The sequence below is a fragment of the Oenanthe melanoleuca genome, chromosome Z (assembly GCF_029582105.1).
Source record: "Oenanthe melanoleuca isolate GR-GAL-2019-014 chromosome Z, OMel1.0, whole genome shotgun sequence".
Lineage (NCBI taxonomy): Eukaryota > Metazoa > Chordata > Aves > Passeriformes > Muscicapidae > Oenanthe > Oenanthe melanoleuca.
The window spans coordinates 25,564,727-25,591,005 of NC_079362.1; the positions used below are offsets into that span (position 1 = coordinate 25,564,727).

General features: G+C 37.4%; 1 protein-coding gene across 11 annotated transcripts in view; it reads left to right on the forward strand.

Annotated features, from left to right (window-relative positions):
* ELAVL2 (ELAV like RNA binding protein 2) overlaps window positions 1-25,920 on the forward strand; it is an 88,543-nt gene extending 62,623 nt beyond the window's left edge. For 4 of the 11 annotated variants that reach the window (XM_056514514.1, XM_056514517.1, XM_056514521.1 and 1 more), the window contains 5 exons: window positions 3,242-3,345; window positions 14,491-14,644; window positions 17,123-17,348; window positions 22,712-22,750; window positions 23,222-25,920. In XM_056514514.1, the coding sequence (XP_056370489.1) occupies window positions 3,242-3,345; window positions 14,491-14,644; window positions 17,123-17,348; window positions 22,712-22,750; window positions 23,222-23,549 (851 nt within the window). In that variant the 3' untranslated portion in view covers window positions 23,550-25,920. The remainder of the gene's footprint in view (window positions 1-3,241; window positions 3,346-14,490; window positions 14,645-17,122; window positions 17,349-22,711; window positions 22,751-23,221) is intronic. The other 7 variants (XM_056514518.1, XM_056514515.1, XM_056514516.1 and 4 more) reach the window with 3 other exon arrangements.
* Window positions 25,921-26,279: the final 359 nt, after the last annotated feature.

The window sequence follows — 26,279 nt, forward strand, 5'->3', positions numbered from 1 at the left end:
GTTCAGTCCTTCAGGCAATACTGATAGTCATTACATTCATTAAATAATGAAGTTCTCTTGAATATCCTAAGTAGTGGCTGATTCAGTGTAAGTCTGGCTTCTCCTTGTTTTGTCTTGAAAGCAAATGTTTAGACATTGAGGAATGAGGGAAAAACTGCACAGGAGAGCTACTTTTGAGTTACCTTGGCCAGTTGCCTCTAATTTTATTGGAGTAATACTTGTGGATGGTGGATGTGTAGTGTCTGTCTCTTTAAAAAATCCACAATAAGATGAGACTTCTCTTTAGCTTGTACAGCCGTAGTAGTACTACTTGAAGTTCTTTTCACTTAGGAGTTAGAAACTCAGTTCTTCCTTGTAGCCTGTTCTGTACTTTCATACCACATCAGACATAGCTTTGAATGAGATCTCTGATGGGGTGATTGGAGTAGCTGCTTCTACTGCATTTTCTTAAATGCTTGTCTGAATTTTCTGGAACTCAGCCATCCATCTATGAAATGACAAAGCACTTTACAAGCGGTTAATATAAGCAGGAAGATGTAAGAGTTTGAGGTTCCTCAAACACTGATTCCAGAAATCAGGTTTGATTTGCAATTAATTGCATTGCTTGTTTAAACTCAACATTTATCTTTTTTATGTGCTATGAAGAAGGTGATCTTTGACTCTCAATTATTGTTAATGTCTAATTATACCACTAATCTTCAGGCATAAATTTAATGTCTAAGAAGTTGTACATTTTCTTAAACTTCCTAAATAAATAAGGACTTCAGAGAATACTTCTGAATTTTAGATGATAACCTAAGTAAAACAAAACTGGAGTAAATAGAATCTCATTTACAGATTCACTAAGGGTGAAAAGAACTTCTGGAGATAATCTAGTCATTTTCTGTTTCTCAAGCAGATTTTCCTTCAGCAGGTGGCTCAGACTCTTGAGAATCTCCATGAATGGAGACTTTACAACCCCTCTGGTTGACTGTTTCAGTGTTCTCCTACTCTCGTGGTGAAAGCTTTTCTTTAATTGTAAAATCATAGAATAAAATTGAATAAATTATTTCAGACTTTTTCTGAATAAATTATTGGGATTTTGATGCACCTTCCTAGGCTATTGTACTAATATTTATCAGGTTTAACTAACAGTGTCTCCAGAAGAATGGTCATGAATTGAATCCTTTATAACAGCTAGGTAAGCTCTTTGTCTGCAGTAGTCTGGGTGTTTTTTATATGAAAAGCAGATCACATTAATAGAGAGGGATAGGAGAAATAATTTCTTCCCGTCTTTCTGTTAGATCTGGAATGAGCAAGTTGGATTGAAAATATCCTGCATGAAATAGATTTTTTTTCTTGGAGATCTTAACATTTTTAAGGTTGTAATTTAAAAGGGCTCCTCAGGAGGTTAATAACAGCTGAAATCAGCATTTCTGTATTAGGAGATAAAACTGAAATGAGTCATGCACAGGAAGAGAGATTCCTCTTTTTTTGGAGATGCTATTGGGAAGAGTTTCTGCAGACAGTGGGAGTGATGGAGGTGACAGGTGTGGAAATTGCTCCACTGCAATCAAGATAAGTAAAAAGGTTTCTAGGATTAGAAACTTAGCAATATCTAGGTAGAGTTGACAATGAATACAGCAGAAATGCTTTTGGTATTTCCATGTGGTTTGTTACAGAAACATGTCAAACTTCTGAGTCTGAAGGTGTGAAGATCACTCACAGGAGTCTAACCTCCTGTTCAGAGCAGGGTTCTCTAGAGCAGGTGCTCAGTCTTCCATCTTCTTGGGGTTTGGATTCTCTGTTAAAGCATGTATTAACTTGTTCATGGATCCATCTAGACAATTTATGTTTGCCTGAGGTGTTTTGAGGAGGAGACTTGAGAAACTGACAGTAGCTTTGGGGAGTGCAGTGGTGGAGTCCTCTGACCTTTGGTGCCATGGTAGGCATAATAGGTGCAAAATTGTAAATACCAGTGATGATGGGCTAGTTAGTAAACTTTCTTATGGTATTCAAATAAGTGCAAAATTTCCTGTCATTTTCTTTGCATTATACACTATTAAATGCATCCTGTATAGGTACCATAACAAAAATTTGATACAGCATGAGCTCCATTATATCTTTTCTGGACTAGAAATGAATAAGCAATTTGTGCTTTAGGTAAAGTTGTTTATCCTTTTATATTGTTTTGTGCCCAAGCTAATCAAATAATTCTGACTAGCACTTTGTGAATTAGATATTTTGGATGCTTCCCTGTGGCTTGTTGACAAATTTTTTTTACCTTCCTTCGGTATCTTAAACCTAAAAAACCTCAAACCAGCAAATCACCTCAGAGTATGGGAGTGTTTCTGGAAAGATTTGTGCTAATAAAGGATAGTATTCTTGCTAAGGATATCTATTCATTGCTAAAATCTTCCACCTCTTTGCATTCTTATGCACTAAAAGTACTTCTAAAGTAGGATGCTCGTTAGGGATAGTATACTGTAGGTTTTGAATTTGTCAAAAGATGACAACTGTGAAATTCAAATGTTTAATAAATGCTTAGGCAAAATTGATCCCAGGAAAGGGGATATTGTTCAGAGATAAGAACTAATTTTAAAAGGCTTTATGTCCATCTGTCATCTGAATTTCCAGCACTAAAGAAACCTGGAAATAATACTACATCTTTGGTTGATACTGAGTTCTTGATCTGATACTTGCACCTGTTTTGAATATTGGAACAAAATAAACTTTTACTCTATCTCCTTGTTGCTGAAAGTCTCTGTGTAATGTATGAATAACATTGTAAATTTATTTGGCTGCCAATTTGGCTCAAATTCTGACAATGAGTGACTTTCAAGTGTACTTCATTTTCAGGCAGTAGCCCAGCATTTTGCCTTTATACTTCTTATGTTCAGTAAAAAAGTTTACTAGTGAGTAGTGGATTCCTGATGTCACTTTAAAGTTGGTGCTTCTGCACATCCTCTAGTGTCTAAACAGTTCATAATACACTTCTGAACCTACTCTGCTTATCAGTTTTTAAGTCTTGCATTAAACTGTATGTGGCAATTTCTGTGTTGAACACAAGAACAGAGGAAGCTAATTGAAATATACCAATGTTAGTGGAAAAATTAGATATTGTGACTTTTTGCAGTTTTGTTCTTTGGAGTGGGTTCTTCAATATAAGCATGCTTACTCAGCATGAGTCTGTAGGTTTTAAATAGTTAGCTATTCATTGTGTCACTGCATTAATAATGGTGACTTTTGTCTTTTTAATCAGGTCAGAGCTTGGGTTATGGTTTTGTGAACTATGTCGACCCCAAGGATGCTGAAAAAGCTATCAATACCCTGAATGGATTGAGACTTCAAACTAAGACTATAAAGGTATGTAGTGTTAAAATAATTTAAAGAAACTGAACTGTTCTGACTTCCTGATTTGTTTACCTTTTACAAGTGTAACAAGCATTCAGCTAATGTCAGTAGAATAAACTAGGATTTCATATAGTAAATGGTCCATTGTTATATTTAGAGCTCAATTAAGTGTAGAAGGTATAGAAAATTGCATTTTCTTAACGTACTTAACACTTCAGATGTACAGTTGAATTATTTTAACTGAGAAATTGTTATATACTCTAGTTGAAGAAATACAGTATTACAAAATTATTACAATAATATGTTGTTTAAACACCATGTGCTTCCTCATTTTCTCAGTAATACTCAAAAGGTATAGCTTCCTTATTAATACTTCACGTTTTATGTTTCTTGTCATCTTGTTACAAATCCTTAGAATGAAATACTGAAGTAACTATTGGTTATCTATTAATTACTCTATTTCTAGGGCTCTGGTCTTCACGTGTCTAATGTTTGGTGTTCCTGTATTTTTCTGTTATGTTACAACTCCTCATATACTTGCTTACTAAATTCAGTTTCTCAAATTTCTAGAAACAAATCTTGAGAGCTACTTTCCTTCTCTCCTCTTTTAATCCAATAACAGAAGACTGAAGATGCTCATTTGAGCAACTGAGCTCTAAAATTCTGGGAGAGAGGAGATTAAATAAAATTATCAGGAGATGCAGACTTTTGAATGTTTCACAGATGTTGGTGCCTGAAGGCAGTATATATTCCACCTAGCCCATTTTTCCTTATTAAACAGAGGGTTTGCTAGGCAATCCCTTGGATAGTGACTGCCTTCTAACTAGGAGCATGTTTGAAAAATGAAATAAAGTTCACCTCTTAAAGCGTTTGTACTTAAAAAGCAGTGCAGTGCCGCTGAAAGACAACTGAGACAAAAATAAGATACCAGTAGTTTTGGCCCAATTGTCTTACCTGTTCTGTATTCATAAGATTTAATGAAATGGATTATAGTGTTTGCTTTGTGTGCACACAAGTCCGATAGATGAAGGACATGGGCAGATGTATTGCTGCTGAAAGCTCCCTGTGTGTGTGTGTTTGTCAGACTTCTGGCCCACAGTCGTCTATTTAGGGGAAGATTTAGCAAAGTAATTTTGTGCTCAAGGACTTTTGAAGCTATCTTCTGCATGGTGGTGAGAAAGGGAATGTTTGTTCCAGTAGTACTATTTTGCATGTAATGCCTTGGATTGAGCCAACATGACTTGTATGTCCATAGTGGTAAACTGGAAGTTCTTTTGACTTTATAGGCAAGAAAAGGTGGTGGCTCTAGAAAGTCAAGCCAGGTCTCCCAAATCGAATGTTCACCTTGGTTCCCCTTCATGCTGGCCATATTTGAATTTTTAATCCTCCTTCACCTTGCTAAGCTATTAATTTAATCAATTCTCACTTTTTTTTTTAGAAGCTAAAAATTAAGTCGACAGATATGGGTGATGGCAGTGATGTTTTTTCTTTCCTGCCTTCCCAGGACCAAAAGGTGTTGTAGGTTAGATACCAGAAAAAGACCTTTGCACTGAGATTAAAGCTTGTCTTTGTTTTCAGGTGTTTGTGCATTAGATATCTTCAGCTAAAGCAAAGCTGTAACTCTGGAGTTGCCACAAGCCAAAATGATAGCCTCTTTGCCAAAATAAAGAAAATCTGGTTTAATTAGAGAAAAGTGTCTTTAAATGCTGATTGGTAATTTTTCAAGTAAATTCTGACTCTAGCTACCCCCAGCAGTACTTTTCAGTATTCATGGATGACTTGAGTGCAAGATCTGCTTTACTTTCTTCTCCCTTGTTTACTCATCTTCCTTCTTGGACATGGGGTTTCAGGTCAAATTTTCTGTGACTGGATTTTACAAGATCACAGAATCATAGGATGTTAAGGAGTTGGAATGGAGCTTAAATATCATCTAGTCGCAACCTCACCACGTTTATCTGTGGAGCAGTAGAAATGCCCAACCTGCTGTGAAGCATTTTGTAACTTTGCATATTTGTCAGATCAGCCAGGAGGCAGTGGTGAGAAAAGGTCGGGTTGGTGTCTGAGGTATTTTCTGCTTCTGGAGGCAGCCTCTTGGGTGGAGAAAGTCTTTTAGTTGATTTCACTAACAGGGCCTTTGTAGAGATACTTCCTGTTTATAGACCCACAGTGTTCCTATTTGTTCAGAGTTGATAAGTCAATTACAAAAAAAAACCCAAACAAACAAAAATAACAACAATAAGGAAAAGAACCACCCCTCTCCCCCTCCAAAAATCAACCAACTTAAAAAAAACCCAACAAAATCCTGTTTGACAGACTTAGAATCTAACCCATAAGTTTCAGCTTCAAAAAGTGTGTGACTGAGATTTTTATGTGTACCTTCATATGAAAAATTATTGAATAGGAATATTATTGTATATTTAGACTTCAAATGAAAGAAATTGTGTACCTGTTCTCTGTGCATTTTTGGGGATTCTGTAGGAATGCTTAGTACTTGTCTAGATTAATGGTTCGAGTTTGTTTCCCATTAGTACATAAAACTGGAAGGAACTTTGCTGGTTCAGTCAGAGCGTGATGTATGCTCACATTGTGACTGAACTGAGTGTAATCCTACTCAGAGGAAACTGGCTGTCCTGCCTCTGATGTGTGATGCTCTGGATTGGGGCTGTGACAGGTATTTCTGATCCACAGCTTCTATACTAGCTTGCTCATCATTGGATATATTTTTCTCATCCCTAAGGTCATGTCTCTTAGTGTTTTCTTGAAATAAAATACATTGAAAAATGTGGATTTCCAAAATGCTGGGTTAAGGGTTGGGTTTTTTTAGTATTGATAGCAATGTTTTTTATAATAAGATCCTGTGCAATGCTTTAATGGAATAATTCACTGAATTCTTTGCGAAGTATCTTAGTATCTTAGCCAACTTTCAGGCATATATCTCCAAAGCAGCAGTAGTCTTAATCTTGTTTAACCTGGTGGTGGTTGTATTGCCTTCTGATTTAACTGAATAGTAAAATATGAGGGTGAGTGTATACTCTGATAGTAAAGCCACTTATGGGTGTGTTAGATGTGTGAACTCTGACCAGCTGGACGCTGCTATGCCTCCATTATTGTACAGTGCCCTGTGTGGCATAATTTATGGTTTATTTGCAATGTAAACAGGTTTATGTGTACTGCACGTATCCTATGAAGTTTGGGCTTCATTGAATTAAGCAACTTCAGTGTGAAAACAATTAGCATCTTAAAGGTAAAATATTTTTTGTAACTTCTCTTTTGGAAGATGATGCTGGTGGCAAGCTTTCTATCTGTTCTATTGAAGAGACAGTAAAAACATGGATTTTTGTGCCTGGAGTGACTTCTCTGCTTATCTTGCTTGCTTGTCCATGACTTTTTCATTTAGGTTACCCAGGAAAGATCAGTTCTTCCCAAATGTGCAAAACTCAGAGAAACAAACAGATTATGAGAGTCACTGATTTATACATATGGATAAGAAAATTGAGTGCATGTTTCTTTTGTTTTGACTTTTGCTTGGGAGAGGAGAAATGCTCCATGGTTTACCCTCCTCTTGGTTCGGGTGTTTTTATAAGAAAACTCCTGAAAAGAAAAAAGATACTCCTATTTAGATAATCTCACAATAAATTAACTTGTATCTTTCAATGTTAAGTAAAAGAGTTCTGCATTAGCAAGAGAGTGTATGAAGATTCACTGTCTAAAAAGTAGTGGGCAAACAAATGGCCTCTCTTTGGACTGGCTGAGAGCTGCAGGTTGGTGTGTAGGGGAGGCAGCTTTTTACCTACACTACTAAGGGTAGCAGGAAGACACAGGATAATATTTTTGACTCTTCTTCATGAGTGCTAGATTGCCTTAATGATGGCCACAGTCCTTTGTGGATTGTAGCTGCCAAGGGGACATGGAAGATGACAGTAATGCTGTGCTTGTTCCTCCCTTTTGGGGCCTTGAGGTGGCAGAGACCCTGCATGCAAACCTGGCAGCTCTCTTAGTAGAGAATGCTGGTGAAATGTGTAAACATGTATGCAAACACATGTTGGAAAGGGGGGAAATACAGTTTGTCCAGGCTAGAGGCCTTGGAGTTATCTTTTTTTGTAAAACAACATTCATAAGACAGAATTCTACTTAGCCTAGTGCTACTTAAAAGTCACATTTAGTAAGGTTTTCCTTCTCTGAAGTTCTTTGGATTATTGGGATGTTTACATGGGTAATTATTACCTGTCGGGGAGTAGAAATTTAAGGAATAAAAAAATAAAAACAAGTTTAATATGTAACATTCTGCCAGCTTCCTGTTGGAATGAATTTGACAAATGCTTTGGCTACAATCACTATTTTGCCATCGCCACCTCGTTGACTGCCCTACTGTAGAAAGTTGTGTAATGAGAACAGCTAGTTAATACTTCTGTAAAAGAGTGATACTAAGCATTCAGCTTTACAAATGCCCAAAAAAAAGTGCTGTATAGCAAGGGAATATTTAAAACGAGGGTGTGCTGCACGTTCATTAGTGCTCTTTGAGTCATTGTCGTTAAAGCTTGACATTATGCAGTGTGATTTTGCTTCATGTCTTAAACCCCACCACTTAGATTTAGAGAAAAATTCATTATAAAGGAATTATATTCTAACTTAACTGTTCAGTAGTGGCACCCTTAAGGAATTTTACCAATGACAGTACTCTTGAAAACACTTTAAACACTTAATGAAAAATAGCAAAATACTGGGGGGGGAAAAAGGTACATGGTGGTTTGATTTCTCAGTTCACTGCAACAGATAAAAATGATTGTTCCTGTCTTCATCAGTGATACTTGTAGGGAAAAGTTTTGGTAGTGTCTCTTCTTTATAATAATTTTTTGATTGGTATTTTTGGGTAGCAATGAAGTATGCATGAATTGTGTAAAAATTCTGTTAAAATACCAGAGGTGAGTGAGCTGTGAAGATGGAGAAAGCCTCCTTACCTTCTTGATTTTTTTTTTTTTTTTTTTTTTTTTTATTCCCACCCACCCCTCCACTAGTATTAAATAACATTTATCTAGTAAGGAGGAAATCCTATGACAAAGTTTAATTTAAAACCAGTGAGACTTGCTGATGCTGTCAGTCAGCAAAGGCTGAGAGAGGGGCTATTGATGCCAGAGCTTTTAGTGGTGTTGATAGGGTAATTAAATACCTCAGGACTGTATTCTTAAGATCAAATTGCACTGTTGTAGCAGCCCTGGAACAGAAGAAGGGTAAAGGTGTTTTTTTTCCCTTAAATTTCTGCAGGAGTTACATAAATTATAATTATGCAATCTTTTACCTGTGTTTACAGTTAAGCTTTGAAACACAGGTAAAATTTGTTCTTCATTGAAATTCAGATCTCCTTAGACTTTGAACGTTGCTTATCCAGCTTAAGCTGGCTGCTTGTTCTTCATGTAGCTGAGTAATACTGAGAGGAGGGTTCAGTTCTTAATCCATATTTCTGCCACTTGCTGTATCCCACATTATGGTTGTCCATTCACACAGCGTGTCAGGCCAAACCGTAAAATGCATAAAATCACTTTTAGCAATCAGTTTGTTTTGTGTTTGAGCCCCAAGTGCTGTGTTGCTGCTGATTAGAGTGTTTTGCAGGAGCCCATCCCTGTTTCTGTAAAGGGACAGAATTCTTGGACCAGTGCAGCTCACCGTAAGGCTGCTGAGCAGCTTTGCAGCCAGAAATTCTGTGGTTCAATGAGGTCCTTCCTCAGTTGCATAAGGGATCCCTGACACAGAAATGAAATGTTAGAAGGGGCCAACAGTACGGTGTAGCATTGATAGAAGTCTGCAACCATTCTTAAACACCAAGTCTTATGCAAGTAAAGACAAAGAAGGCTACAAAACCAACAAAAAACTGCTTGTTACTACTAAGATAAAATGCTGCATCTTTGTACCCTGCCCTCCCCAAGCTACACAGAGCTCTCTGAGAAGGTTGTGGCTTTCTGCATGGATTCAAAATGCTGTAAATGCCAGGCATGCAGAACTGTTACAGTCTAAGGGGTTTTTTTTTTTTCGTTTGGTTAGTTGGGTTTTTTAAATTATTATTTTATTTTGTTTTAAATCCATTATCTGTTCTCTTCCCAAGAGGATTTTTATGCATGTAAAACATGGTTATACTTACTTTAGAAATTATGTCAGTCTTGAGACAAACAGACCTCTGTTAATCTAGCAGCTTTCAAGTTTTTTTGTCATATTAAATGTTGACTCTGTCTTTCATCCATGCAGTAATAGTTTTTCCAGAAAGGTTGTAAGATATTACAGTGAGCAGTAAATTGCAGTGGATATATTTTGTGCATTTCCAGATGTGCCTGTGGAATAGTGCAAGAAATTCCCAAGTGTTGTGCTTGCTAGAGTCTGTTAGTAATAGACACTCCTGAAGTATAACCTTAGGTTTACTCATTTCCTTCAAGAGAATAATTGAGGTCTTGTGTTTTAAGATTCTATTCCTGTTTGTATTATTCATTTGGAAGGCTTAATATTAAACTATGTACTCCGTCCTCCTTGAAAAGTAACTGCTTTCTCATTCCTAGTGCATCTGAAATTTGTTCCCTCATTGTTTGGACATGAGTGGGGATCAGAATCATGAATGTGAAGTATGAGGAGAGGTCTTTTGAGACTTAAGAATGTGAAAATATGAAATGGAAAATGTTTGGAGACTTGATCTCTTTTCATTTCATGTATTTAATTTGTACTTAGATTCTAAGTATTACTTATTTTTAGCAAGACAGTGATTGTTATAGACTGCAGGTTTTAAACTGCTCTTCCGTGTTGGTCCTTTCAAGAGCAAAACAGAATCACTATTCTGTGATTGTAATGCATAATTCCATCTCATGTTTTATGTCAGTGAACTTGATTATAATTTTTCCTTTATCAGACATTTATGACCCTAATTTTAAAGTGTTACAGTATCCTGAGCACTTCTGGAAAAACCTTTGCTTGTTTCCATCAGTGGCAGGATTTACAGCTGGTTTCTGTTCCCATCATATATGTACACTTGCTTCTGTTCATGAAGTGGTGCTTTGGGTGTCAGTTGCTTTAGACAAGTCTTCTGAAAGCCTATTTCTGTGCTACATACAGCAGCATTTTATGAGATCTTCCTCTCTGAGTAGTGTGCTGTCCTTAATTGACTCTATCCTGAGGTCCTCGTCCTCTCGAATACAAGACTGGTCTTAAGTCCGAGTTTGTCAGGTTGGTCCATTTATGCCCTCAGCTGAGTAGCAACAGATGTGGATCCTATGATCCACCTCAGGCTCTGGCGTGGGTTGTAGCTGTCAGAGCTGGAACACTTTGAGGGGTGAATTAAAATACTGATACCTCTTCTGATGATAATGCTGGAAGACTTCAGGGTCTGTTTTTTCAGTGCATTCCCTATTGCACAGCAGGCTGTAAAAGCAGGAACTTTATGGGATATGATTGTATTTATCAGCTTAATCTAAACTTGTAAGTGAAGCTGTGTTGAGCTTTTTGTAGTTCCACAGAGCTGGGTGTAAGTTGCCTTCACAAAGGAAAGTCTAGATTTCCAGTCTGCTCTGTCCACAGAAATGTGGTGCTGCAGGCTTCCACCATGAGCTCAGCACAGCATGTACATGTTCAACAAGGTAGTCTTGTATACTGAGGAAAATGGCCCTGAAGCTTTGTTTGGAGTGGAACAATTGGAGGGGAGAGAGGAAGTAAACTTGATGAATATACAGCAATGTACTTTCCTGTTTCAGGCAACAACCTGTCACTGGCTGGTGACAGCTGAGGCCTTATCTCTGCGCTATGCTGTAGCAACTTCTTACTAGAAATTAAGAGTTCTTGAATCATGGTATCTTACACAAATTAAAGTGCAAGTTAAGAACACTTGCCTGGCACAATGGCCTCTGAGAGCACTGCTGTAAGAAAAACAGTATGTCCTTGTTTTTATTGTGCTTGCCAAGGAAGCATACTTGTTCCTAATGTATTCCCTTTCTCAAGAGAATTCTGTCTTTGTAGGTAGGTTTAAAACATTTTCATCTGGATGTACCAGATGGTAGTTTTTTGTTGGCCTCTTTTTTTCCACAGAAACATGCATTTTAAAAGAACTGGACCCTGCTCTTAAGGGAAAGTAGTGCTTTAAGCAGAAAGATTGCAGTTGAGCTAATGAATGTAAATACTTACTGTAGTACTGATTTTAGCATTTTAAAGATTTCTTATTTAAAGACTTGGAAGAATACATTAGGTAGAGGTGTTTAGGAAGAAATTTTACTTAATTCCCACATTTTTTGAGAGAATATAAGTACTTTGTCCTCTACTAATAAGATCAAAGAGCTCGAAGCATGCTGCTGAGGTGTCTATAGGTAGTAGCAGATAGTAAAAAACAAACTTTCACTCTTAGGGTCTCTGCCTCTTTATTATTTTTGGTAACTTCCACAGTTTTCACTTGAAAATTGTGAATCAGTTCATCTTGATGTTAGGAAATTAGATGTTAAAGCACTGAAATACTTAGATTTGGTGGTGCAATGTTTGCATTTCTAGAAACAAGCGTCTTTCCTACTAACTGCAGTGGAAAATTTCAGTAAAACTGCTTTTAAATTGGTGTCTCCAGAGTAGTGCTGTTCAGTGTTGTATCATGTGTGTCATCATTCAGTATTTAAAACTGCAGACTTTCAGGCTGTTTCTTGACTTGCCTTGTGTTCAGTGGTTTTGACATCATGTAACTGTAATTTTCACCTGTTGAATTAGCTGTGGAATTAAAATCTTGGCACAGTTGTTAATTCAGTCCATACAAAAAAATTTTTTAAAGAGACTAAATTTAGAACTATCATCAAGTAACTGAATGAGCAAAGTAACAGGATATAGGCAGGGAGATTAGTCCGGAGAGTCTCTGCTTTACATGTGTATCACAGATGAAATGACTGGACTTTGATGTCTAAAATGGAGAGGATACATCCCAGGTATATCACATACTCTAGGCAGGTTCTTTTCATAGCAATTAGTTTTACCAGTAATATTTTATGGTGTCCTTGTTTTTCACTAGTGGTGCTGACTTAAATTACATTGCATTTCTGAGTTATATGCTTCTTTCAGATTTCTTGCCTGATGAGTATTTCTGGTGCTTAGCAAGATGATTAAATATAGTGTTCAGATATAGGTGATGAACCACTGATTTTGGTTATATATGTGTTATTACTCTGACTAGTGTGCCGAAATTCAATGTGTTGGAGTAGTCACTTGAAGGTAATGACTGTGAAAATGGATTTGTAAGAGTAGTGTGTACTGGTTAGAGTATTGCTTCCATTTATTTGCACTCCTGAAATTATGTTCAATGTAGGCCTTTACTATGTCAAGCTATTTGAAATATCTTTCACCAGTGAGGGCATGGGCAATACTGGACCAGCTGTCACCATGCCAGAACTCATACTCACCAGAGGAAAATGAAAGTTTTGCAGAAACTGCTTTATATCTTGACAGATACCCAGTTCTATGTTACCTCGTAGTGAGTTAGCAAATATATTTTACAGGTTTCTTCTCTTCTGATAGACTCTGTGTGAGTTTATATTTTTATATGTGGCAGCATGTGTTCAGCAGTGTGCATTCCCCCTTGAAAGATAGTGTCTGTATGGGTTTGGTAATTCATTATCTTACTCCCCAGGCAGTCTGTCTCCATTCCTTGGCCTTGGGTCTCCTTAAAGTCCTGCCAAGTGAGGCATGGAAGTTTTATTTCTTAAAGAAGCTCAGGGCCAAATGGGCAAGTCGAGCAAGTTTGTGCATTCCTTAGCTATTGTTTTTTTCTGCCTGGTAGAAAAGGGTAGCTGTCATTGTTTTTGTTGCTGCTTTGGCTGAATGTGGGCAAACTTTGTTTTCCTGTAACTTTGAACAGAGCTTTAGCTCATGTGTGCCTCTCATGTGGAAAGAACAAGGCAGTGTGACTTAAAAGTTTTTGAGGTCAGTCCTCTTCAACCGTCACAAAGGTACTTTGCACAAAGCCTCTGGGTGGAACTTGAAGGATCACAGCTGTGTTCAGGATACTGCTTGTTTCATCTCCATCGTTCTGTTTTGTTTCCACAGCAGTCTTAAGAGTCTGCTGATCTGCATAGAAATGAGACAGGAAGGATTTGCAAAGAAGCATCAAAGAATTAGGCAGAAGACAGAATGACAGAATCGAATACCAGTTGCCCAGTGTTGGCTAACTGTGCATGGAAGGGAAGGAAAGGAGATAAATCTGACTACTTCTTGAGGATGCTTTTTACTTCTACGTTTTCCATAGGTGAAAAGCCTAGATGAAGTATTCTATCCTGTTCAAGCAGTGCAGGTGTTCTGTCCTAATCATTCTTGTAGTAAAACCATTTGTACAAACTTCAGTAGGAAGTAGGTAGCATGCTGTTTTGTAACATATGTCTAAAGATCAAAGAATCTACTTGATCATCTTAAAATATTCCAACTGCAGTGTTGAAGCAGCAACTAAAAAACTTTTGTCCAAAAAGATCTGAGAAGTTCACTGTTAAATGTTATTTGTTTTTAAGGCCCCCGTTGCAGAAATTGACAAGCTGCTGAACAGGCAAAATACAGGTTGGAATCCTACTTCTGGCATTCATTTTAGGCATGTGAAAGTTATGTATCAGAGTTTATCTTGATCTCATGAATGTGATTGTGTCATTTGGTAGCAAGTTCGATAGGTACAAAAGACAGCACTTGAAAAACACTTGCAAACCTCTAAGTGCTTCAGATTCTTTCTGTGCCTTTGGCCTACTTACAGCACTGAAGTCTTAACTCCTTTTAGGTTTTAGAGTTTTGTAATGAGAATTCATGGAACATGAGACATTCATGGAACTTATTAAATTTGTCACTTTAATCTTACAGTCAGCTGACTGAGAGCACTTTCTCCACCAAGTTTGCTGGAATGTGTACCTAGCTTTTTCTCATGTATTTGGAAGTAGTTTTTGTATGTGAGTTTGTGTAGTCAGCTTCTCCTGTATGGTCTAAGTTGCATTCCTTCTGTGTTTTGGAAGCCAGCTCACAAAAAAAACCCCAAAAACAAATAAACAAAGAAACCCACTGAACTGGCTTTGCAAAGTTCTGTCTGCTGTTGGAGATATTTTAATGTCTTAGAAAAAATAACACTCTCCCATTTCAGCTTATTTTAAAGTATTTGTTTTCTAGGATTTTTAATTTTTTTTTCCTAAGGTTTCTTATGCACGACCAAGTTCAGCTTCTATCAGAGATGCAAATTTGTATGTTAGTGGACTTCCGAAAACAATGACCCAGAAAGAGCTGGAACAGCTCTTTTCCCAATATGGACGTATTATTACTTCTCGTATTCTGGTCGACCAAGTTACTGGTAAGTAGGCAGTTTCGCATGGCCTTTCATAGTCTCACAGTTTAAGGAATACCTAATCTTTCAATAAATAGTTTTGTCTCCATAATGTATGAAAGGTGTATGTAGGCCAGAACATGCATTTTTCTTCTGAAACTGTTTATAAAAATGCATGGACAGAAATAGACTGCGTAGTATACTGAGCCAGCTTGAGTCATTTCCACCCTGAAGGTGCAGGTTTGAAGCTTGCTTGATGACTTGTAATAAATTTACAGCTGCCAGAATCTTCCTTTCCAAGCTGCTGCATGAAAACAGTCTTCCATTGCCTTACAAAATGCTAGTAAACGTTTTTTTTCAAAAAAGAAAATTTTATGCAGAAATGCACAGCTGGTTCTCTGAGGCTAGGGTTGCAGACGCCCCAGACTGGCAGTTGCTGTTAAGACTGTTTTCAAGGCTAACTCATTAAATTTGGTCACACACATGAACTTTGAGTTCCTTAGGAACAGGTAAGTTCTGTCATTACCTGTGCCTTGAAGTACTAAGATCTACCAGGTTATTTGCATTGTGTAGATGTGTTAATCAGGTAATGGTTGTCAGTGACGCTTTGTGGTTACTCTTAAGACTCAGACAGTGATGCCTGTGGTTTTTTGCTGTCTCAAATGGCTGATCCTGAGGAGCTTTATAGTTTTCTGAAACACCTGCTGTGAGGTCTCTGCTAGAAGTAAGCAATTGAGTGAAACACCAAGTACATGATAAGAGTATTGAGTGTACAAAGCAACATACAAAAGAGTGGGGCTCTCCAAGTTCTCCCCCTTCTAAAACACCAAGGGGTGGGACACAGAGGAAGTCATTTGCTCACATAATTATTCCCTGTATAAGCTGGATTTGTTTTATTTAGTTTTTTTTAATAGCTGTGCCGTTTCAAACCTGCTTATCCTCTTGGGTGGCAAACAGCTTTCAAATGTAGAAGGTCATAAAGCTCTTTAATTGTCTTATTTCAAAAAGTTTGCACATGCTAGCATTTGAGTCTTGGCTGACCTTTAGAGGAACTTGTGTGTACTCCTTCGACTTCCACTAAGTTAAAAGAAATCTCAGTGCTAACACCTAATACTTAGAATACACCTAAATACTTAGAAGACACCTAAAATATTTAGAAGGCCTGGAAAGGAAAGCTAAAGGCCAAATAATGACTTGTAGATGTAGCAGATTTGCGGAACAGATTCTTAGTCTTTGTGCAATAAATTGCTGTTCACTGTAAGTTCCTGTATATTAATATATAGAAATAGATGGAATTTAACAAATGGACCAGTAATCAAATATAATTGAACTCCTAATATGCATGATAATTCTATTCATATACACAAATCCTGCTATTTGCAGCGTACTTTCTGGCACATAGATTGTTATTAAGGCTTAAGCTTTCTTGCCTCCTTTTTAGTATTTTGGAAGAAGTAGGCTCAGAATGGTATGAATGAATAATAAAATGAATGGTTGTGACACACACTGATAAAAATTGCAAAGTTGAAGCTGTGACATTTGACTCTTTCAAGCTTTCACATGTCTGTTCATTGTCACTTTTGATGGCTTAAATTATTATTGTTTATGAACAGAATACATTTAATGTCACTAATGTCTTTCTCAAATGATAAAGAGTGTCTAACTCATCTGGTTATTCATGAACCAAAATATAAAGCGGCTCTAAACGACACTAGAAATATTACAACAGAATATTGATCTAACTAATGTTGGCTGTTAGAAGCTTTAATGTTAATTGGTTCAAGTATCCACAGCTTAATGTGTTCATGTCTAAGACACTTGGAATTTTGATGTGTGATGTTTCTAAGACCTTCTCCTTTTTGATTCCTTTGTGTGTTGCCTTTGACTTTTCTCTATCAAGAAAACTTCAAAAGTAACACCTAGTGATGTATGGTGATGTACTGAAACCAGATCTTTTACTTAGAGGTGACCACTGACGGTTAAAACATGGCCATAATTACCATTATTCCAATACAGTCTGTGCATGTCATCATCCTCTCATCATATCTGCTCCAAAGAGAACTTCAGGGTATACTCCAGGAGAACAAAAACCTTTTTTTCTTGCTAGAGAGCAGGGAGCTAAGCTATTTACAGAAATTTTGTAAGTTCAGATACTGCAGAGTAGCATGAGCTGACCAGAAGTTACAGTGCAGCTGTTTAGGTTCATCTCCATCCAACAAGATTGCTTTGTTTTCAAATTCCGCCTTGGCTCACTATATTTGTTTCCACTGTTTTCCCTCAAACTTCGAAGCTTTTTTGCACAAATGTCTTTTATCAGTCAAATAAAAAGTTAAAATCAAAATTACAGTAGAAAATTATTGCTTTACGCAAAAGCTCAGTCCTCTCAAGCTCAAAGTTGTTGTGTGTTCACAGCATTTGACCATCAGCGTAGGAATTGACCACACAAACAAAAAGTTACAATCTAACAGTGAATTCATTACTGTGTGCTTTTTTCACCTTGTGCAGGGGTGTCACGGGGCGTGGGGTTTATCCGGTTTGACAAGCGAATTGAAGCAGAAGAAGCTATCAAGGGCTTGAATGGCCAGAAACCTCCAGGTGCCACAGAGCCTATCACTGTAAAGTTTGCTAACAATCCAAGCCAAAAAACCAATCAGGCCATTCTTTCCCAGCTGTACCATTCTCCAAACAGAAGGTATCCTACTCCCCTAGGTCAACAGACTCAGCGTTTTAGGTAAGTCTCATAATGTGCACAACCGTGCTGTAACTTGCATGTTCCCACAGGCCTGTTTGTTTGACTACACTTCTGTGCTCTCCTGCTTGTCTGACTTCTGTGTGGGAAGGAAACGTGAATGTTGAACTGCAGCTATGCTACCACAGTACAGCTGAAACCAAAAATGCATGCCATCCTATTGATAGCATTTCCATGTCTAATAAGCATACTTAGTTAAACCAAGGTGGCATCTTTTTTGTACTCAAGTCACTAAAATGTTTTTTTCAAAGATTACTTTTCATTTCCTAGGTTATTCTTGATTAATGTGCAAGTTGATTCAGTTAATATTGACCTAGGAGATTTAGTGGTTTTTTTTTTTCTTGGCCATATGGCAGCTTCTTCTTTACCCCATATTTTTTCTCTGCATTCTGGCTTTCAGGTTTTTTCCTGATTACTTGTCTATGCTGTCTGTGGAGTATGTCTCCATGCCATACTTTCTTTCCTTGTTACAGCCTTTCATAATAAAGATTGTTCACGTATTTTCTGCTTGTGCTTTTTGGGGATTTACGTTCCCATCATGTTGAAACTATTGCCATATAGTTCCCTGTGCTATTTGGAGTGTATTGAAGAGGCCAGATGGTGAGAACAAAGTGAAACAAGCACTGTATTATCTACATCCATGAGTAACTTGGATTTTTTTTTTTTTTGACATCTTGATTATTTCTTCCCTCCTTTTGCCCCTGAAAAATGTGACTTAATTATGCTAAATAGTAATACATTCAAAGAGTATTTCTGTTTTGTTTTTCAAGAAACAAAACCAGTTGACAGCTTGCTTCAAAGAGAATATACTGAATTTCAAAAGCTCTGCATTGGCTAGGCTTGCTTATAAGCCAAATATTGAAGAGTTAATGGACTGCATTTCTGAATTTTTCTTTTCTTCAGCTTTTTGGTCTTATGTGCTGTATGTTACAGGTGTGAGGAGTAGATGTTCTGTTGTAGGAGAGGGGATAACCAATTTTATTTACTTTTTTGTTGCTCTCCTTACCATTTCTTAGGTAATCAAAGGCCTACCTTACAACAGTTTCTGAATATTCATAAAAGTGGGTTTGCTGTTGTTCTATAGACAGGGTGCAGGGGCAGAAATTGCAGGATGGACTCAAGTGTAGTGTATGAAATAAGATCATGTGTTATGTGCTACAAGCTTGTGTGTTACAACGTTCAACATATTCTGGCAAGTCTTGGCCTTGCAGAATCCTTGAGTTCTTCTGACAGCCCATCTTCCAAGATACTCCTCTGTTCAGTTTCACTCAGATGCTGGCTGGGGTAGCAAAAGTATTTCACTGATACTCCAGATAGATCTATCATGATATGTAAAAATTCTCCCAGGTTTCAGAGATTTTTTTCATTTTGTGGTGGGTTTTCTTTTGGTTTTTTGAGGGGTTATTTTGTTTGGTTGGGGGAGGGGTTGTGTGCATTGTGTTTTGGGTTTTTTGGGGGTCTTGTTTCTGTATTTTTAGGTGGACTTTTTTGTTTGCTTTGGGTGTTTTTTGGTTTGGTTTTGTTTTATATTTGGTTTGGTGGTTTTTTTTGATTGGTTGTTCTTTTGGGGAAGGTTTTGGTTCTTTGCACTTAGGTAACTTCCCTGTCCTGCAACTTTAGGCTTTGTGTTTTAAATTTTGACTGGTGGAGATTTATTTTTCTTTCATAAAAATGCAATTCCATTAAATGTCCATTTACGTTGGGAAGTTGTTGGTTTTCTCTGAGATACATACGGGCCAAATATAAGCATAAACTAATGCTTAAAAGCACCTTGAGAAGATACTATGATTTGCCCCACATAAAAGTTTAATGGTAACAAAAAGCATTGAGTAATACCATGTCTGTAGTAAATAGGAGAGTGAAATCTCTCTCACTTTTATTGATGTGGAAGAAAGAAAAGGTTTAATTTAACTGGTTAAAAGGTAAACTGAGGTTGCAGACAGATTTTTTTTTTTTTTTTTTGGTGTTGATGCCTTCAGACTAATGTTACATCACTAAAAGATAGTCTTACCAAATTTTAAATCTTTACACTGTAAAGAGAAATTGTCTTTTCTTTGTTTTTTTAGATTTTTGCCTTGCATTATTTTATCATTCCAGATCTGGTACTGACTGTGTGGTTTAGATGGCACCAGTGCTTTAGATCTTTCATGTATTCCACATGCAAGAAGTCTTAGCTGTTGACATTTCAGACAGGATTACCTGATTCAATTGTCCCATCTCTGTTAATAGTTGACAGAGGCCTGAAAACAGCTTAAACTTTAATGATAAAAGTAACAGGTTCAATGTAATGTTTCCTTTTTTTTCTTGTTGAGAGAACTTGAGCTGTACTTTCCAAGGCAACTCTATATAATTGTTCCTCAGTTTCTCTAAGATGTGTAGCTTAAATCGTCTTTAAAAATTTTCCAGTGAAAGTCCATGAGAATTTTTCCAGAGTATTTTCTAGTCTTCAAGGTAACTGATGAAAAGTCATAAGTGGTACCATTACTGTATTAAGTCCCTCATCTGTCTGCCCTTGTAACAAGGACTTGTAAGTGGTGGTATTTCTAGAACTCTTCGCCTTGCTCTCCAGTCCCTGATGTCAATGACAGTAGACATCAGTCATCCACACTGTCTACTGATGATAGTCAAGTACTTTTTAATTTCCTTTTTTCTGCTGTTTTAGGGGTTCAGTATTTTCTTGTCAGTGTATTCTGCAAACCCAGCTCACTGCAGAACCAGTGCTCTCTGGAAAACTGTATTAAGTGTACGTTTTTTACCTAAGCTCATGTTTTACTGAGTCTTGAAGAGAATCTATAGTAAGACTTCCACTTCATGTATCTGGGACTTGCCAGAAAGAAACAAGAGCTTCTTCAGGATAAACGTTTTTTGAAAGAAGCAGTCTAAGAGACTCCAGGAATAAGATCAATAGGAGTTGTATGCACTCTATATTTTGGATATTGGCTAGGTAATTTCAAGGGGCTTAGAGTTGTGGTGGCATTCTATAATTGGGAGAAGGTGAGGCAAGAAACACATGGAGACATCTTGTGTGTGTGTATTCTGGAAACACTTCATCCTGAAATAGAATATCCTGTGTTGGGAGGCACCTACAGGGATTATCAAGTCCAGCTCCTGGTCCTGCACAGCACTGTCCCCAAGAGTCACGCCATGTGGCTGAGAGCATTGTCCAAACAATTCCTGAACTCTGGCAGGCTTGATGCCATGACCACTTCCCTAGGAATGCTACTCCAGTGTCCAGCCACCCTCTGGGGGAAGAATCTTTTCCTAGTATCTAACTTAAACCTCCCTTGACAGAACTTCAGGGCATCCCATCAGGTCCTGTCTCTGTCACCACAAAGCAGAGATGAGTGCCTGCCTCTCCTGTTCCCCTCACAAGGAAACGGTAGAGGGCAGACACCCTTTAGGCTCCCCAGGCTGAACAAGCCAGGTGAACCCAACTGCTCCTTACACAGTTTCCTCTCCAGACCCTTCACCATTTCCTTTGGACACTCTCTAACAGCTCAGTGTCTTTTTGTGTTGTGTCACCCATTTCTGCCCCAGCACTGGAGGTGAGGCTGCCCCAGCTCAGAGCAGAGCAGGACAATCCCCTCCCTTGCCCGGCTGTGATGCTGTGCCTGATGCTCAGGCACACTCTTGGCCCTGCTGGCTCATGGTCAGCTGTTGACCAGGACCCCCAGGTCCCTTGCATGCTTTTCAGTGTCTCATTCCCTGTTCTGTCTGTACGTGCTGGGCTGCCCCATCCCAGGTGCAAAATCTTACACTCGCCCTTTTTAGATGTAATGTGACATTTAAATATCCTGTGACATTGAGTGATTGCCCAACTCTCTGATTCATCTGAGTCTCTCTGCAGAGTCTCTTTGCCTTAAAGGGGAATCAACAGGTCCTCCCAATTTAGTGTCATCAGCAAACTTACTTAGTATGTGTTCTTCAAGTCCTGTATCCAAGTCATTTATGGAGCACTAAGAGCACTGAGCTTAAAATGAATGTGGAATTCCAGTACTGTGGAATCCCAGTAGTAACCAGGTACCAGTCAGGTGTCACCCCATTCACTGTAACCCTTTGTGCCTGATCTGTGAGCCAGTTGCTCACTCATCACATTTATCCAGCTGTGAGATGGACAGTTTGTCCAGAAGGATCCTGGGAGAGGCAGTATTAAAAAGCTTTACTGAAAACCAGAAGGATTACATCAGCTGATTTTCTTCGATCAGCTGGGTGGGTTATCCTGTAATAAAAGGAAATTAAGTTGGACAAGCAGGACTTGGCCTTCATGAAGCCATGCTGGCTGTGATTGTGTTTTTCAGTACTTCCCAGAATAATCTCCATAACTTTTAGCAGGCATTGAAGTGAGACTGACAGGCCTGTACTTTCCAGGATCATCCTTCTTGCCCTTATTGAAATTTGAGGTAGTGTTAGCCAGCTTCTAGTCAACTCAATATTCCTAACATTGTTTTAAAAAATCATTGAAAGAGTCCTCACAAAGACATTAGCTAGTTCTTTGAGTGTTCTTGGATGAATCCCATCAAGTCCCATAAACTTGTAGGCATCCAGCTGGAGCAGAAGATCCCATGCAAGTTCAGAGTTGTTCACTATTCTCACAGCCCCCTGTTTGTGGGGTGATCATCCTCATTCTGTAACCGGCTGATAATATTTTTGGACTGCTCTTTGAGATTGACATATTTAAAAAACTTTTTTTTAAGTATGTCAGTTTTTTGTCCACCATGTTATTGGTGAGCTTCAAGTCCCGTTGAGCTTTGGCCACACAAATTTTCTCCTTCCAGTGGCAAGCAATATCTCTGTATTCTTTCCAGTCCACCTGACTTTGCCTCCACTGTCCTTACACCTCCTTTTTTAGCCGTAGCCCTGGTCAGCCAAACCAGCCTTCTGTCTCCCAGCATTCTGGAATTGCCAGGAGGAGTAGGAATATGAAAAATCTTTTTTTGGAGTTTATGTTGTAACAGTTGCTAGTGGTCCAAAATACTGCATGTCTTTTTAGTCATATCAGAAGCCCCAATAAAATTCTCCTTCTCGGTCAAGTTAATAATGTAGAAAGCTTCACCAGTGTGATCACTGACTGTAACTTTATGATAACAGTAAATGATTTAGGCTGAATTTCTGTGCGTGGTGCACTTTATAAAATAAACTTCTTATACAAGTGGTTGCTACACAAGAATACCTGTTCTGCATTCAGTGTGAGGTGTAATAAGGTGCCATGGCTCTTCCGGTGGTGATGCGTTGCATTGCATGAGGTTCCGTACAGTGTAATGGAAGTGACAGTAATATGCTGAGTTTCCTTAATCTTAAAGGGTGGAAAAGTCTGAAGACTGAACATGTTGCTAAATGTTTTGCAGGTTGGACAATCTGCTCAACATAGCTTATGGAGTAAAGAGGTAATAAAGGATTAATTGATTCATAACAGCCAAATTGTTTTGAAGTATTTTGCAAACTCTTACATTTCAGTAAGACTTGTGTTGAATTTTTGCATGTTGAGACTTCAGCTGAGATTGTTTATTTTGATGCATTTTGCATGAAATAGACAAGCCTTTTGTAGCAGTTCCATGGAATTCCTGTTTCAAATGACTTGTTAATCCCCACTGGTTTTATAGCATGCTTTTCTTTTGATTTTCTGTTACATCATTTCAGACATACCTAGCACTGTTCTCCCTACTCGTGTATATTTTTTTACTTAGTGTTTGCACAGTTAGGGGACAAAAAATATTTTTGATCTTATCTTTCTAGTCTGAGCAACATGTTCATTCTGTGAAAAGCTCTGTATCATTCTCTTTTATTTTGACTTTGCTGGGGTTTTGTGTGAACAGCTGTATTATGATTCCGTTTTGCTTTCCCTCATTTTTCAATAGGTTTCCTCCAATGACCATTGATGGAATGACCAGTTTGGCTGGAATTAATATCCCTGGACATGCAGGAACTGGGTGGTGCATTTTTGTGTATAACTTGGCCCCTGACGCTGATGAGAGTATCCTCTGGCAAATGTTTGGACCCTTCGGAGCAGTAACCAATGTGAAGGTCATCCGTGACTTTAACACCAACAAGTGCAAAGGTTTTGGATTTGTGACTATGACAAACTATGATGAGGCAGCTATGGCAATAGCCAGCCTGAATGGATACCGCCTTGGTGACAGAGTATTGCAGGTCTCCTTCAAAACAAACAAAGCGCACAAAGCCTAACAAGTTACTCTCAGTGCATTAATACATGAAAACTATACAACAAAGGCAATTTACAAGAAGCTTTATGCATTAGTAAATGCCTTTGTTGTATGCCAGTGTGGAAATGGGGATAAAATGACTACTTAGCATCCTAAGAGTATGTGAGATTTTTTTATTGCTAATATTTGAATTACAACTTCTTAACGATCTTTTGTGTTTGAGTATTGACAAGAGGTGCAGGGTTTTTGCCTGTCACAATGCGTATTCTATTGCCTTCTTTGAAGAAGGTCCACCTTAAAATGTTTCAGCTAAGGGAAGAAGTTTTTTTTTCTTTATACATGACTGCCTTTAACCTGTGAGTAAATACCGAGGCTTTGTGATGCTATATTTTTTTGTCATTTCTTGATTTGCTTTGTGTTTAATTTACATTGTAGTGCGTTATTGTTTTGTTTTGTTGTTCAAGAGAAGTATCTGAAGTTTACATTTTATTTATAAAGTTATGAGCAGTATTTATTTCTCATTTTCATTTGGGAATGGGAACACATTATAAAAGCTTATTGTAAGAATACTGAAGAACTTTTCGTAAAGCAGTACCTTGCCAAAGAGATAAGAGCCTCTTTGATGTGGGTTTAAAAAAGCATCTATTTTTATAAAAAAAAAATAAAAAATTTGGAGAAACTTTTTACTGGTCCTGGAACAAATATTTTGACTTGAATACTTTGAGAAATCTCTTCGTATGACACCTAGTGAGCTTTTAAAACTTACCAGGAAATTTGCAATTGTTGGGAAATTTAGAAAGATTTATGATGTAGAACTACTTTTGAGACCTTTGTATTAAGAAGTAAAGTCAATGGAATGCACTGTTGGTTTCATTTTTTGTAATCATCAGTGGAGTCATTGATCATCCTGGTTATTGGTGGCTCACTTTAATTTGTGATTTTGGAGCAAATGAAAATTTAAAAAAAGAATATACAAGCAAGCAGAAAACTTAGAACACTGAGATATGGGGGAAAAAAAAATCTGTTCTTCCTAAAGAATTCCCTTCAGATAGAGCTCATGGTGTTTAGTGATGTACTTGCTATTGTTTGAAGAATTGTTTTGTCTTAAGAAAAGACATTGAGCATGGTTTGTGCAGTAGCAAATCTGCAGAAATGGATACATTAGGAGGTATTTTGAAAGTTATGTTCAAGGCTAACACCTGAGCTTTGTGTAATGTAAATAAGACCTTAAGTTATGAACCTTTCAGCTAATTTTGATTATAGGGTTTTTTTTAAGTTACATGCCAAGTGATGTTCAATTTTGAATGTTTTTGTATAAGTTTTTTCTTTGTAAATGGCATTAACATTGTTACTTGAGGTCTGCTTCTGTTTTTTCTTTATTTTTTTTTTTTGTCCTGCGGACTTGAATTTACAGTGCATCAGATTTGTTGCTATTTTTGTCTGTAGATAGTCTAGCTTCAGCTGTTTATAGTGATGCAACTTTTTTGTTTATAAATATGTTTGTGGTAAAAAAAAAGTATAAACATACGTTTTGAGCAAATTTCCTTACATTTTTCATATGAAAACCATAAATACCTGTATGCTATTGAAGTTTAACTTTGTATGATGCTTAAATCACTATTTGGGGAAATAGAAAAAGTCTTTACCATGTATTGAAGAAATTTAAGGAAAACAAATACAGAATATTTTCTGATTAGCATCTAGCTTATAATTAAATTTTTTAAAAAAAGCTGAGGGTTTGATGCCTTCACCAGGATGCACTGACAACTATGTACTTACGTCCTGCTTTTTGTATAAACTGAGATGCTCATATGCTTCCCCTTAGAAAAAGCAATGTTCTATGCATAACATAGTTGTACACTATCTTTGCAGTTGTTTTTGGTTCTTATTCTTTTCAATTGTAGTTACAAAATTTTCAGTATAGTACACTACATATACTGTGAAGTGCGTGCTAAAGTGAATAAGCAAGTTTTCATGCTGACCCACTCAATGCTATTCAAAAATCAATTGGCTTCCTGAGTACTTCTTCATTCTTAGATGCATTTAGATTGTTAAAGCTAATCCTCTGCATTAAAAGTTGTATATACTATAGAAATCACAAACTTTCTGATGCGGGAGAAATAGCTACATGCTTCTTTCCTATACTACTGTAGCAACTAACAGCATTGATGAGAAGGCATGTAAATTGAGCTTCACTTTACAGTGTTTATCAGAGCACTTAGTAAAATATAAGGCTGGTATTTATTTGAAGTTGTATAGTATGACTTAATTCACATTTGTTGGAATTGAGAATATATTCTGTTGGGTATTTAAGAGGTTGTACATGTTTTCTTTTGTGTTTGGATTCTTTGTACTTTTTCATGTTCAGTACATCAATAAACAAAGTTGAAGGGAAAACAGTCTCATGAGCTGGTCTTCTACCATATTTTCCACTGCTTTAATGAGTAAGCAGTCGCAGTGAAAGGTTTTTTCAAAGCTCTTGAGCTACTTGTCATTTAGCTTAGGATCCTAGTTACCAATAGGGAGGTAAGAGTGGAGCTATGTACCAGTTCTGTTACCTTAAAATTAGTGGAGAATCTTTTCACTTTAGTTTTACATTAACTGCTCAGTACTTTGGCTGATAACATAAATGAGAGTCATTAAATGCATTCAGTAAAAGTTAATTTGCTGTCTGTCTAGCAGGCTGCTGTGCAGTGTAACTAAGTAGAGGCCCTAGTGTGTTTTCCAAAAGAAGAGCTAGAAAGATGGAGTA